The 14,379-nt window shown below is 40.8% G+C and overlaps 1 protein-coding gene across 1 annotated transcript; it reads left to right on the top strand.

Annotated features, from left to right (window-relative positions):
* Window positions 1-4,512: 4,512 nt before the first annotated feature.
* On the top strand, window positions 4,513-10,677 carry LOC121572798 (vesicle-associated membrane protein 2). Its single transcript, XM_041884829.2, has 5 exons — window positions 4,513-5,084; window positions 6,147-6,264; window positions 6,659-6,817; window positions 10,025-10,076; window positions 10,285-10,677. Coding segments are annotated over exons 1-5 (348 nt in total). The 5' UTR covers window positions 4,513-5,082; the 3' UTR covers window positions 10,302-10,677.
* The last annotated feature ends 3,702 nt before the right edge of the window (window positions 10,678-14,379 follow it).

Here is a 14,379-nt window from a genome sequence, read left to right as displayed (position 1 = left end):
AAAGTGGTGCGTGCATATGTATTCACCCCCTTTGCTATGAAGCCCCTAAATAAGATCTGGTCCAACCAATTACCTTCAGAAGTCACATAATTAGTTAGATTGCACACAGGTGAACTTTATTTAAGTGTCACATGATCTGTCACATGATCTCAGTGTATATATACACCTGTTCTGAAAGGCCTCAGAGTCTGCAACACCACTAAGCAAGGGGCACCACCAAACAAGCGGCACCATGAAGACCAAGGAGCTCTCCAAACAGGTCAGGGACAAAGTTGTGGAGAAGTACAGATCAGGGTTGGGTTATAGAAAAATATCAGAAACTTTGAACATCCAACGGAGCACCATTAAATCCATTATTAAAAAATGGAAAGAATATGGCACCACAACAAACCTGCCAAGAGAGGGCCGTCCACCAAAACTCACGGACCAGGCAAGGAGGGCATTAATCAGAGAGGCAACAAAGAGACCAAAGATAACCCTGAAGGAGCTGCAAAGCTCCACAGCGGAGATTGGAGTATCTGTCCATAGGACCACTTTAAGCCGTACACTCCACAGAGCTGGGCTTTACAGAAGAGTGGCCAGAAAAACGCCATTGCTTAAAGAAAAAAATAAGCAAACACGTTTGGTGTTCGCCAAAAGCCATGTGGGAGACTCCCCAAACATATGGAAGAAGGTACTCTGGTCAGATGAGATTAAAATTGAGCTTTTTGGCCATCGAGGAAAACGCTATGTCTGGCGCAAACCCAACACCTCTCATCACCCCGAGAACACCATCCCCACAGTGAAGCATGGTGGTGGCATCATCATGCTGTGGGATGTTTTTAATCGGCAGGGACTGGGAAACTGGTCAGAATTGAAGGAATGATGGATGGCGCTAAATACAGGGAAATTCTTGAGGGAAACCTGTTTCAGTCTTCCCGAGATTTGAGACTGGGACTGAGGTTCACCTTCCAGCAGGACAATGACCCTAAGCATACTACTAAAGCAATACTCGAGTGGTTTAAGGGGAAACATTTAAATGTCTTGGAATGGCCTAGTCAAAGCCCAGACCTCAATCCAATTGAGAATCTGTGGTATGACTTAAAGATTGCTGTACACCAGCGGAACCCATCCAACTTGAAGGAGCTGGAGCAGTTTTGCCTTGAAGAATGGGCAAAAATCCCAGTGGCTAGATGTGCCAAGCTTATAGAGACATACCCCAAGAGACTTGCAGCTGTAATTGCTGCAAAAGGTGGCTCTACAAAGTATTGACTTTGGGGGGGTGAATAGTTATGCACGCTCAAGTTTTCTGTTTTTTTTTGTCTTATTTCTTGTTTGTTTCACAAGAAAAAATGTTTTGCATCTTCAAAGTGGTAGGCATGTTGTGTAAATCAAATGATACAAACCCCCCAAAAATCTATTTTAATTCAAGGTTGTAAGGCAACAAAATAGGAAAAATGCCAAGGGGGGTGAATACTTTTGTCAAACCACTGTATATACACAACATGTTATTAACAGAAGTTCACAACATTTGTATTTATGTTGACTTTATTATGATTTACTTTATTTGATTACATATTCATGAACTTGATTAATTTATTTCAGCACTTTTTCAGCCATTGAAATTCAGATAGCAATTTTATTTTGAAATGAGTAAATAACATTTTTATTGCTATTTATTTATTTTATATTAAAATCGCTATAATTAAAGTATGATAGTTGATTGTTTTTTTTAATGTGAAATGCCGAGAATAATATTATGTCGTTTTGCAAAGACAATTCACAAAAGCCATTGCTATAATTATTCCCAGAAGTTTAGAGTTAAAAGGAAACCATTGGTACCATTAGCTTTGTACTGTCATGCACATTGCTGTGATTCCAAACAATAAGCAAACATAGAAGCATACTGCATATAGACCCATGGATAGTGTTGATATCACAACCCACATAAACATGTCCTATAAAAGCACACACTCAATGCTATTGTATCAATCCCCAGCCAGCAGTGACTTTATCTTGAACTCAAATACAATGGAAAAAAAAGCTCTCTGATCAATCAACGGCGAATCAGACTGCCATTTTGGTGCACTTTTAAAATGGACAGCCAAGAGGTATGAGTTTAAAGGCTGTGGACAAAGGGACAAGTAGGCTACAATAGATGTTAGTCCTGTTCAGGACAATCCAACATACTGCTAGCAGGTGAACAACTGCTTTAGGAGCTTGTTCAAGGGCACTCGACTGTGACATGTTTTATGTAGCACATGAGACCTTCATTTTCTGAACACGGGCAGACCACCTAGTGTGTTTAACCATCTGCTTTGTGAGATCTGTGGTTTTGTCTCTGGATGTTGCACAGTTTCATTGCACTTGAACATGCTCAGTGTTTACAGTTGGAGAAAACGTAAACAACAATCATATCTAGGGCTTGATTCAATCAGTAGCGCAGAAGATCAGCGTTATAGCACGATTGACATTTAAAGGAAATGTTTGCGTGTTCGCGGAGGCTGCATTCACGGTAAATGCTGCAAATGTCTGCTCAATCTGAAATTACCTTTACATTTCAACCACACTACAACACAGATCGTCCGCGCTCCGGATTGAATCGAGCCGCTACTTTGTTTATTGATGTCTGAAAGCATATTGTAAAAACGTTCCCCCCTATATTGTACAGTTTGTAAATCTCCACATATAAGTTGCACAAAATAATCTATATTCAACAGTAATGGTAACGCTGTATAAAAATGCAAACATATAACACCTTTTACTAGCTGTGACTGAATGTAAATAACATGTAAATGTACACTGAGAAGACGAAGCCATGTAAGAGAAGCCAGGAATGCATGTAAGAGATTTCAGAAAGATATTTCAGATAGTATGACTGGAAAGGTGGCCATTGTATTGAAAGTGTCTTTGGATACACAAAAAATACTAGCTGTATTGGTGTGCATGTACCTCTGTCTAGTGCTGTCTGTCTTGTATTACAAGAATGTTTCAGAGTTGACTTGTTCACCTCTCTGGAGATTCAAAACATGTCTTTCATGCCGCAAAAGAGTAAACACAGAAGAATGTACAGAAGAAAACAACAGCAAAAGCAGTCTTAAGACTTGTATCACCATAGCCACCAATAGACTACCATACCTCGTCATGCAACTGTGTACAGAAGCTCAACAAGTAAACTTCTGAAAATGGAAATAAAATCTATCTGTTGAAATATGAATATTAGTAACAGCGGTGTAAGAATTAAGATTATATGTAGTGAAAGAGTTTAGCATTACATTTCCAGTCTCAGGTAATATACATGGAGTATACCAAACATTAGGAACACCTTCCTAGTATTGAAACAGCCTCAATTCGTCGGGGCATGGACTCTACAAGGTGTCGAAAGCGTTCCACAGGGATGCTGGCCCATGTTGACTCCAATGCTGTGTCACGTTAGCTGGATGTCCTTTGGGTGGTGGACCATTTTTGACGGGAAACTGTTGAGCGTGAAAAACCCAGCAGCGTTGCAGTTCTTGACACAAACCGGTGCACCTGGCACCTACTACCATACCCCGTTCAAAGGCACTTAAATATTTTGTCTTGCCCATTCACCCTCTGAATGGCACACATACACAATCCATGTCTCAAGGCTTAAAAAAATATGATTATACACTGATTGAAGTGGATTTAACAAGTGACATCAATAAGGGATCATAGCTTTCACCTGGTCAGTCTATGTAATGGAAAGAGCAGGTGTTCTTAATGTTTTGTACACTCAGTGTATCAGTCAACATGATTGAAATGCAGGTGACTTACAAATATGAATTTGTCAAACAGCAGCATTGTATAGAGACATTATAATGATTAAGGGGTTGCAAACAAAGACTTGTACTCCGTTGAGCCCAATAGAATTGATCTGGGACTGTGTATACAATGTATCTGTGTAACTGAACAACCTCCAGGTTTCTGGAAACAAAAGGAAAACAATCAATGTATTAATGGAAGTGGTGTACAGAATAAAATATCTTGAAGGAGACTGTGGTCCTGGAGTTTTGTTTATTTCTATTAATTTCAATGACAGCAATTTGTTTTCCTTAGGCATACTCCCTAATGATTTTATAATTCGATTTCCATTTAGACTTTCCTAAAAGCCAAGCAAGAAATGATGTAAAAAGGAAAAAGCACCAAAGCAAATCAACGAGTGAGCACTAAAACAGTGAACAAGCCCATTGCAAAAACATTAATTTACCAGTTCAGCGCATTTAAACACTGTTCCAGTAACACTTTGTGCCCTCTGGCTGAAAATAAAACGGTTGTATTGTGAACTTTGAAGTCATTGAAGACTCCGAGGAGACATTGCTGGAGAGCCTGTCTGCTAAGTGACCACTGCACCAGCTGAGCTCAACTTCATGATGTTCTGCTGCCTACACTGAATTTCTTGCTTATGCATGAGCTTGAAGCGGCCAGTACACACACGCACACTGACACACACAAACATGGTTTACTTTCAAGCGTCAATGATCTGAGAAAAACAAAACAAAGCAGTAGGCTATCCCTAGAGGTTCACAAAAGCAAGTCAGAGCAGCTGTAGTTTTTTTGGGATGAAATTATAATTTCAGCGAGAGAGAGCGCGCACGTTTCCGTTCGCTATATTTTTGCAATAGTCAACTACATAGCTCCAAAACCTTGGTTCTAAAGAGTTTTGACTTTAAAAATATATATACAAATATATGGTTGTAAAATATATGGTTATAAAAATAAAAATATATATATATAGGTTTCTATATATTTTTTTACAACCATCGATTGGGACCATTATATCCAGGGAACCTGCTGCATCACTGTGTACAGACTGCGAGTCGTGCTTCAAAGACGCGTCAACATTTTCCACAGGCGTAGGCTCGCAGTTTCAGGAGAGAGTTTGTAAGAAATTGGACCAAAGTGACAGAAGCCTGCTGGATTTCTACGGAGTATTGAAACAATCGTTCGCTTGCCTGTGGATAGTATTACGTTCACAAATATACTGTAGCTATAGTGTATCTCTCTCTCTCTTTCTCGTGCGCGCCTTCCCCCACTCCCTACTCCCCCTTGACAACGGATTATTATAAAGCTGCTACCATCGACATGTGAGCAAACGGAATTTTATCCAGTTTTTTAGTTTAGCTAAATGTATATGATATGTGTCCGATAGAGATATAGACTACAGCGTTTTGAATACTTATTTAATGATGTTAGAGCAAGTGTATTGTTTTAGCGATGTCAACTAATTGCAACTATGGATTGTTTTCCTGCTAAACTAAAAATCTGTTGAAATAGTTAGTTGCTTTTAAATATTCATTTTAGTATTCGAATAGTCTACCCAAACGTAAAATATATCACAGAAAGTAGGCCTATTACAAATTAATATTAGGCTATATCTCTCAGTCTCACCATATCAATAGTATAATTACTTATTCACAATGACTCAGTCAATATTCATCATTGTGCTCATCTTCATATTGGCTTTTATGAAGTTATCTGTTGTAGTATTTAAAAATATATATTTTTATAGTTTTTTTTGGTTATCTACTCAGTCATTAGCGAACAGCACCTTGCCTGGCTTGTTTATCTGGAGCAAAATGCATCCATCTTTGTTAAGAGCAGCCTCCATGGCTTTTTCCCACTAATCTCTCTCCATTTTGCCAGTGGAAATCAAGCCTGTCTAATACAGGCTCTGTACCAAATCAAACCAGAGTGGTTGTTTGGTCAGGATGTGGCTCAGACATGATGAGAGAACATGCTTCTACGATATGCTTTTGTAGTTTAAACATCACATGTGTCATTTTCTACCATAGCCGATATATTTCGTATTCATTCAGTCTGTGTGCTTATTAATCCTTAGTGTTTGAAGAGGCCTGCTTCAGCAGTTAAGTTATTCTTCACTTAGACGCCAATGCTAGTATAGCCTACTTACTATACTGTATGGCTTAGCAAGCTCAAATCAAATCAAATCAAAGTAAATGCAGGTGCAGGGAAATGCTTATGTTACTAGCTCCTGACAATGCAGTAACATTTCAAACAGATACACAAATAATACATTTACAAAGCAAAAAACAGAAAATACATTTATCATTCATTTTCCTTGCCAGTTTTGGTGGGGTTTTGGCAGTTGTTGTTGTTAGTAAGTTAATGCCTCTCTCTCTACACAGGTCGACCACAGATGCAGGAACCCCGGGAGCCCCTGAGGGAGAAGGGGGGCCCCCGGCCCCAGCCCCCAACCTCACCAGTAACCGACGACTACAGCAGACGCAGGCACAGGTGGACGAGGTAAGACTCAGAGAATTGAACACTTATGGAAGATTCTGGAGCAGCATCTGAGACAGTGTTTTCCATCAACAAAACACCAAATGATGGAATTTATCTTGGAAAAATGGTGTCGCATCCCTCCAATAGAGTTCCAGACACTTGTAGAATCTATGCCAAGGTGTACTGAATCTGTTCTGGCTCGTGGTGGCCCAACGCCCTATTAAGACATTTTATGTTGGTGTTTCCAGTATGAAAATGTATGCACTCACTAACTGTAAGTCGCTCTGGATAAGAGCGTCTGCTAAATGACTAAAATGTTAAATGTTTCCTTTATTTTGGCAGTTACCTGTAGGTTTCTTCATGAACAAGAATACAATGCTGACTGTCCTCTCCATTCCACTCCTGTCCCCTACAGGTAGTAGACATCATGCGTGTGAACGTGGACAAGGTGTTGGAGAGGGATCAGAGACTGTCGGAGCTGGACGACAGGGCTGACGCTCTGCAGGCCGGGGCCTCACAGTTTGAGAGCAGCGCTGCCAAGCTGAAGAACAAATACTGGTGGAAAAACCTCAAGGTTTGTGTGTGTGTGTGTGTGTGTGTGTGTGCTTGCGCATGTGTATGTGACCGACTGGGTTCAAACCCAGTTCTCCTACATGCCACAGGTCTGTGTTAGCCCTCTGAGTAAAAGCCTAGGCATTAGCTCAGGGGGCTAACGCAAGTCTTCAGTTCTCAGGCAACTCTTCACACAAGCAGGAGTCATTTGAAAAACAACCTTCACATAGGTCACTCTTTTTAATTATAAACTTAGTTTGCTGTTTTAGGCTTCCATAGTGCAGGCTACCATCCCATGGCAGTCACACACTAGCTGTATATCATGACAAGGTGTTGGGGTATTTCCACAGTGCTCAGACATTTTATACAAATGATGTCCCTGTACAGAGAGGAAGAACTCTCTCCAACATATCAGACCTGGGTTCATATAGTATTTGAAATCCTTCACTTTAGCTGTGCTTGATTGAGTTTACCTGGAACCAACACAACATTCCCAAAAGTGCAAATCCTGCCAGTCTGTGACTCTTCGTACTTACACCTACCATCTTAGCCCTTTGTTTGCTCCGTTCTCCTGTGACCTCACTTAGGGCTCTATTCAATCTGGATCGCTGAAGTGTTACAGATTGCGCAATAGAAATGTAAAGGTAATTTCCGATTGAGCCGACATATGCAACGTTTTTTATTGTGAATGCAGCCACTAACGCAGGAACATCGCCTTTACACTTCAATCACGCTGTAACACTGAACTTCCGCGATATGGATTGAATAGAACCCTTGTAAAAAATGTCGATCCTTCTATCCTTCAATCCAGCTCTCACAGCATGAATTTATAAACCCTCAACCAACCCCCTCCCCCTCTCCCTTCTCTGCTTTTGAGCACAGATGGCTGTCCCGTTGCCTGTCCAATCATGTGTGTCCGTTGAGAAGGGGGAGGGGTTATAAATCCCAATCTGGATTACTGTGTGATGCAGGATTAAAAACCCAGCTGTGGCTCGACTCCTGATGTAACTCCTACAGATCATCCCTCTCTCCCTCTCACTCTAATGCTTCCTCTATTCCTCTCTTCCTGTCATGCACTCTCTCTCCCTCTTAACCCTCCCTTCCTCACTCTCTCCATCTCTCTCTCTCTCTCCTTGTTTCTCTCCTAATCTCAGTCATCCAGCCCCCATAGTTGATTTGTTTCCCCCCTCTTATGCTCTACAGAGCCGGCTCTAATATTATATTCATCACGGCTAACCTCTCTCTCTGAAATGGAATAATTATTTGCCATACAGGCAAAACCACATCACACAGGTGTGCCTGGTTAGGTCATTGGCTTGTAGTAGTATCATAGTCATGTTTACGCACTCTTGGCGCATAATCCACGTGACGTACCGCAGAAATATCACATTAGTGCTATTTGTTTATACTATGGCCGGGATTCAATCCAAAGGGCGTTATAGATCAGACTTTTGAAGGTAATTTACGCTTGAAACGACATATTGGGGAAATTGCCTTTAAAAAAGGTGCATTGTCGGCTTTCCAGTGCGCTGCTGTATAACACGCACACCTTGGATTGAATCCTGGCCTATGTGACGCACAACAGTTTGATCTGTTTATGATCGGTTTCTGATCTACTGTACATTGTTAATAACGATGGGAGAGAGAGAGAAGCAACAGCAAGCAATATACACTGAACAGAAATATAAACGAACATGCAACAATTTCAAAGATTTTACTGAGTTACAGTTCATATAAGGAAATCAGTCAATTGAAATAATCTAATCTATGGTTTCACATGACTGGGAATACAGATATGCATCTGTTGGTCACAGATACCTTAAAAAAGGTAGGGGTGTAGATCAGAAAACCAGTCAGTCAGTATCTGGTGTGACCACCATTTGCCTCATGCAGCGTGACACATTTCCTTTGCATAGAGTTGATCAGGCTGTTGATTGTGGCCTGTGGAATGGCTGTGTAAAGTTGCTGGATATTGGCGGGAACTGGAACACGCTGTCGTACACGTCGATCCAGAGCATCCCAAACATGCTCAATGATGTCTGATGAGTATGCAGACCATGGAAGAACTGGGACATTTTCAGCTTCCAGGAACTGTGTGCAGATCCTTGCGACATGGGGCTGTGCATTATCATGCTGAAACATGAGTTGATGGCGGCGGATGAAAGGCACGGCAATGGGCCTCAGGATCTCGTTGATAAAATACAATTGTGTTCGTTGTCCGTAGCTTATTCCTGCCCATACCATAACCCCACTGCCACCATGGGGCACTCTGTTCACAGCGTTGACATCAGTAAACGGCTCGCCCACACAACTCCATACACGCTGCCATCGGTACAGTTGAAACTGGGATTCATCTGTGAAGAGCACACTTCTCCAGCGTGCCAGTGGCCATCGAAGGTGAGCATTTGCCCACTAAACTCGGTTACGACACCAAACTGCAGTCAGGTCAAGACCCTGGTGAGGACAATGAGTATGCAGATGAGCTTCTTTGAGATGGTTTCTGACAGTTTGTGCAGAAATTCTTTGGTTGTGCAAACCCACAGTTTCATCAGCTGTCCGGGTGGCTGGTCTCAGACGATCCCGCGGGTGAAGAAGCCGGATGTGGCGGTCCTTGGCTGGCGTGGTTACACATGATCTGCGGTTATAAGGCCGGTTGGACGTACTGCCAAATTCTATAAAACGACATTGGAGGCAGCTTATGGTAGAGAAATGAACATTAAATTCTCTGGCAACAGCTCTGGTGGACATTCCTGCAATCAGCTCCCTCAAAACTTGAGACATCTGTGACATTGTGTTGTGTGACAAAACTACACATTTTAGTGGCCTTTTATTGTCCCCAGCACAAGGTGCACCTGTGTAATGCTGATGCTGTTTAATCAGCTTCTTGATATGCCACACCTGTCAGTTGGATGGATGATCTTGGCAAAGGAGAAATGCTCACTAACAGGGTTTTTGTGCCTATGGAACATTTCTGGGATCTTTTATTTCAGCTCATTAAACATGGGGCCAACACTTCACGTTGCGTTTATATTTTTGTTCAGTATATATGTAAAGAGCAAGGTTACAGCTATCACGATGAGAGTAAAATTGAATGGATTTTAGATTCAGCTCTCTCCAGATTAAAAATAATAAACAATAATGTGCTATTAAATGTGTTTAATATTGAAAAGTGTTCGAGATAATATAGAAGTGGTTTTATATATTTGAAGGTTTTATATTGTCTTTTCAGATGATGATCATAATGGCTATCATAGGAGTCATATGTGTTGGCGTTGTCTTCTGTAAGTACCATATATATATCGACATTTTCACTTAGAAAGTCCGCTTCACTCGATTCTCACACAAAACATGAAGAAAAAAAGAACGTTTTGTGAAACACATGCACATGTATTTTTGTATCGCTGTAGCCTGTAGTAGTCTGATGTCCAAAGTAGGAAACAACCGTTTACTCTGATACCTACTTGATCTTTCTCATCTTCTCCCTTGCAGTGTATTTCTATTACTGAGCTGGTCTCTTCTGGGACGGACAACAAGCGCAAGACCAGATACCAGAATGAAGCCAAATCCACGAGTGTGAATCCTGCCTTCCCTTTCCTCCTCCTCTCCTTCATCCCTCTCTTCTTACCGATGCCTTCCATCCATAACCACCATGCACGTGTAGACGTTGGCGCAGTGCCTCTCCCTCTTCTTTCCTCACGGTCGTTCTCTGCCGTTGTGTCCTTGAGCGAGGTACTTAAGCCCTACAATTGCTCTGGCGGCGCTGCTTTGTGGCTGACGCTGTGCTGCTCCGGACATTGTGGGTGGGTGTAAGGTTTGGTATTGTGACAGCAAATTGATCGACTTCTGTTGTAAAATGGACAATAAAGTATCTATTCTATTGTTGGCGCTCTCTCCAACTCTCTTTTTTGCCTCTATGCACCCCCCATTTGTAAGTGTATTCAGACCCCTTGACTTTTTCCACATTTTGTTACGTTACAGCCTTATTCTAAAATTGATTAAATTGTTTTTTTCCCCCTCATCAATCTACACAATACCCCATAATGACAAAGCAAAAACAGGTTTTTATAATTTTTTGCTGAAATATCACATTTACATAAGTATTCAGACCATTTACTCAGTACTTTGTTGAAGCACCTTTGGCAGCGATTACAGCCTCGAGTCTTCTTGGGTATGACGCTACAAGCTTGGCACACCTGTATTTGTGGGGTTTCTCCCATTCTTCTCTGCAGATCCTCTCAAGCTCTGTCAGGTTGGATGGGGAGCATTGCTGCACAGCTATTTTCATGTCTCCAGAGATATTCGATCGGGTTCAAGTCCTGGCTCTGTCTGGGCCACTCAAGGACATTCAGAGACTTGTCCCGATGCCACTCCTGCGTTGTCTTGGCTGTGTGCTTAGGGTCGTTGTCCTGTTGGAAGGTGAACCTTCTCCCCAGTCTGAGGTCCTGAACGCTCTGGAGCAGGTTTTCATCAAGGATCTCTCTGTACTTTGCTCCGTTCATCTTTGCCTCTCCTGACTAGTCTCCCAGTCCTTGCCGCTGAAAAACATCCCCACAGCATGATGCTGCCACCACCATGATTCACTGTAGGGATGGTGCCAGGTTTCCTCCAGATGTGACGCTTGGCATTCAGGCCAAAGAGTTCAATCTTGGTTTCATCAGACCAGAGAATCTTGTTTCATGTTCTGAGAGTCTTTAGGGGGCTGTCATGTGCCTTTTACTGAGGAGTGGCTCTACCATCTGTTCACTCTACCATAAAGGTAGAGTTTGGTATTATAGTTGTATTTTTCTCTCCATTAAGACCTGTATACCTCCCCCCAATCTAATCTCACTGTAAAAAGGAAATGAGAAATGATTGAGTTCCACTTTTTGACTACACTGTACTTAATGCAAAGCGAAAACTAAACACTCCCACATGTAGGTTTATGACTAAACACTCCCACATGTAGGTAAATGTAAAACAGAGGGAAATAATATAGTTCACCCAGTTTACTTTAGTGGACTTTATGCATGGCCGAACAAAGTGTGCCTCTAGATTCACACTTTGTGGCACCATTTTAGTTTCGTAATGGGCAGTAGGCTACACATGAAAACAAATGCACAACATGATTTTTTATTTGATTTGATTTAAATAACACTTTAAATAGACCTTGTGGGCACCCTTGTCTTACTGCAGTAAGGCAAATACATTTAAACAGATACATAATAGACAGACAAACAAACTGATTGCCATATCTCAAATAAAATATTTGTTGCTAATATTTTAATGAGTAGCCCGGTAATTGACATAAATAGTAGGGCTATTGTGTCTATCTTGATGGAATATTTTTAGTAATAGCTGCTAAATTGTGTGATTAAATTATACAAAATAATGTTTATTTGCTTACCATATGCTTTTGCTTATTCTAATAAAGACAATATGTATTTATTTTTTCAAGATGTGTTTATTCTTCTAGAAGAACCTGGTGACCGGTTGGGTCTATTATGGAGAGCAAAGGCACAACTCCAGAGAGAAATAGGTGGCGCAGCAGTCTCAAATTTGGTAGCCTGCCTAAATCAATTGCAAAGCTTTTTATCGCCTAGCCAACTTTGCCTCATAGGCATTCACCATTATGCCACTAGGTGGCACCAAAGGATCTCTCCCAGGACTGATCTATCTGAATGGCGGGCGCAGGCCCCTCCCTGGGAGAACACTACACCATGCCCATGCATCATGCTTACAGTTTGGGAAAGGGCTTTTTGTGTCTAGACAATCGTCTTCACGTTCGGAATCGGACGAAAAAGGTTACAGAATCATAAACTGACTATATTCTACCAGTAGGTAGTGTAGCCCCGCTGTAATCGTTTGCAACATTGTTTCTGCTAGCAAGCCAGGCGTCACTTACTTTAGATGTTTTATACAGGGTTCTAGCATGATGCGCCCACAAGATTGTACCGCCACTACATCGACTAGTCGATACTTGTAAAAAAAAAAAAAAAAGTCAATTCTTTAATGCTTACCACGTACCAATGTTTGTCCTGTGTAACTGCAAGCTTTTTTGTGTGTGGTGAAATCCGTCGTTTTTGATAAAAACTTCAACGGCATCATTAACTTCAACCAATAACAGGTAATTTTACCCCAAAACCTGGTTGCCTCTTCTAGGAGGCTGAAACTTAGCAACAAGTGGTTCTTCCAGCAAGACAATAACCCCAAGCACACATCAAAATCCACAAATAAGCAGATCATCTTTAATATTGCTGATAGATTGTGGATTCTATCCATAGAGATCATATTATATTGCTAGAGGAGCTGTCATAATCCCTCAAAGTTCCATAATGGGGCCAAAATGGAAATCCAAACCAGTCTAACTGGAATTAACAGCAGTAGAGGCATAGGTGATGCATTTCCTGCTTTTACTTATGCAGGAAAATAAAAGTAAGGCATGTGATGTATCAGAAATTGTGTAATGGAATTATAGTCAACCTAAAATATCATAATTATAAATACAGTTTATACGGGTTTTATACACTTTCTGTATAAATAGCCTCTAAAATATATGAAAACAGACCATAAATGTCTGATTTTGTTTTGTTGGAAAGCTGAGTGCTTGTATATGATACAATATCATCAACTGATTTGAGCCAGTGTATGGCTGTGGATTGACTGAATAGTTTGAATGGAATGTTGGCATATTGGCAGTTAAATAAATTAATGGAATCATCCCTCTAAAACTGGCTGGCTAACAGTGCAGATAAATTCTTCACATTCATTGTTTTACACAATATATTATCATAGCACAGGCAAACCATGGTTGACCAACTCCCTGACCAACATGGCTGACCTTTGGACCATCATAAAATTCAACCCCATTCTAGTATTCTAATTCCATCAATTTAATTGTTTGCATAATTTCTAATCCCCCTTATTCCAAAACCAATTTAAAATAAACTGTGATGCCAGTCACACATTTTGTATTTTATTTGTACAATATACCTACGATTTTTCATAGCATTATATTATTATTTGATGGTATGTACATCTTACAGAGAGAGGGTGGCTTAAAGGTGCAGGCCCAGTTCTGTCCCAGTCAGGAAACCCTTTCAACACCTGGCACAGCGACTTCTCATGGAATAATAATAATAATAATACCTTAAATAAAGACATTAATGCTATAAAAACATCAAGCTAATGCTCATCAAGGCCGGTGTTGGGGGTAATGCATTACAGTAATATATTACTTTTATGAGTAACAGAGTAAAATAACGAGTTAGTCTTCAAAAATTGTAATATTAGTTACTTTTTCAAGTAACGAGTCCGTTACTTTCATAATCTCCCAGCGTGTTATATACAGAGTGTACAAAACATTAAGAACACCTGCTCTTTCCATGAAATAGTCTGACCAGGTGAACACTATGATCCCATTATTGATGTCACTTGATAAATCCACTTCAATCAGCGTAGATGAAGGGGAGGAGACAGGTTAAAGAAGGATTTTTAAGCCTGGAGACAATTGAGACATGGATTGTGTATCTGTGCCATTCAGAGGGTGATTGGGCAAGACAAAATATTTAAGTGCCTTTGAACGGGGTATGATAGTAGGTGCCAGGT

The sequence above is a fragment of the Coregonus clupeaformis genome, chromosome 8 (genome assembly GCF_020615455.1).
Source record: "Coregonus clupeaformis isolate EN_2021a chromosome 8, ASM2061545v1, whole genome shotgun sequence".
NCBI classification, from domain to species: Eukaryota; Metazoa; Chordata; class Actinopteri; order Salmoniformes; family Salmonidae; genus Coregonus; species Coregonus clupeaformis.
Note: the sequence above shows the minus strand (reverse complement) of the source record. Positions and strands in the feature narration are given on the sequence as shown.

Bases quoted from the DNA above. Each gene is read 5' to 3' on its own strand.
- LOC121572798 (XM_041884829.2), top strand. The intron at 6,265-6,658 runs GTAAGACTCAGA...TGTCCCCTACAG, and splicing joins CGCAGGCACAGGTGGACGAG to GTAGTAGACATCATGCGTGT. The intron at 6,818-10,024 runs GTTTGTGTGTGT...TTGTCTTTTCAG, and splicing joins ACTGGTGGAAAAACCTCAAG to ATGATGATCATAATGGCTAT.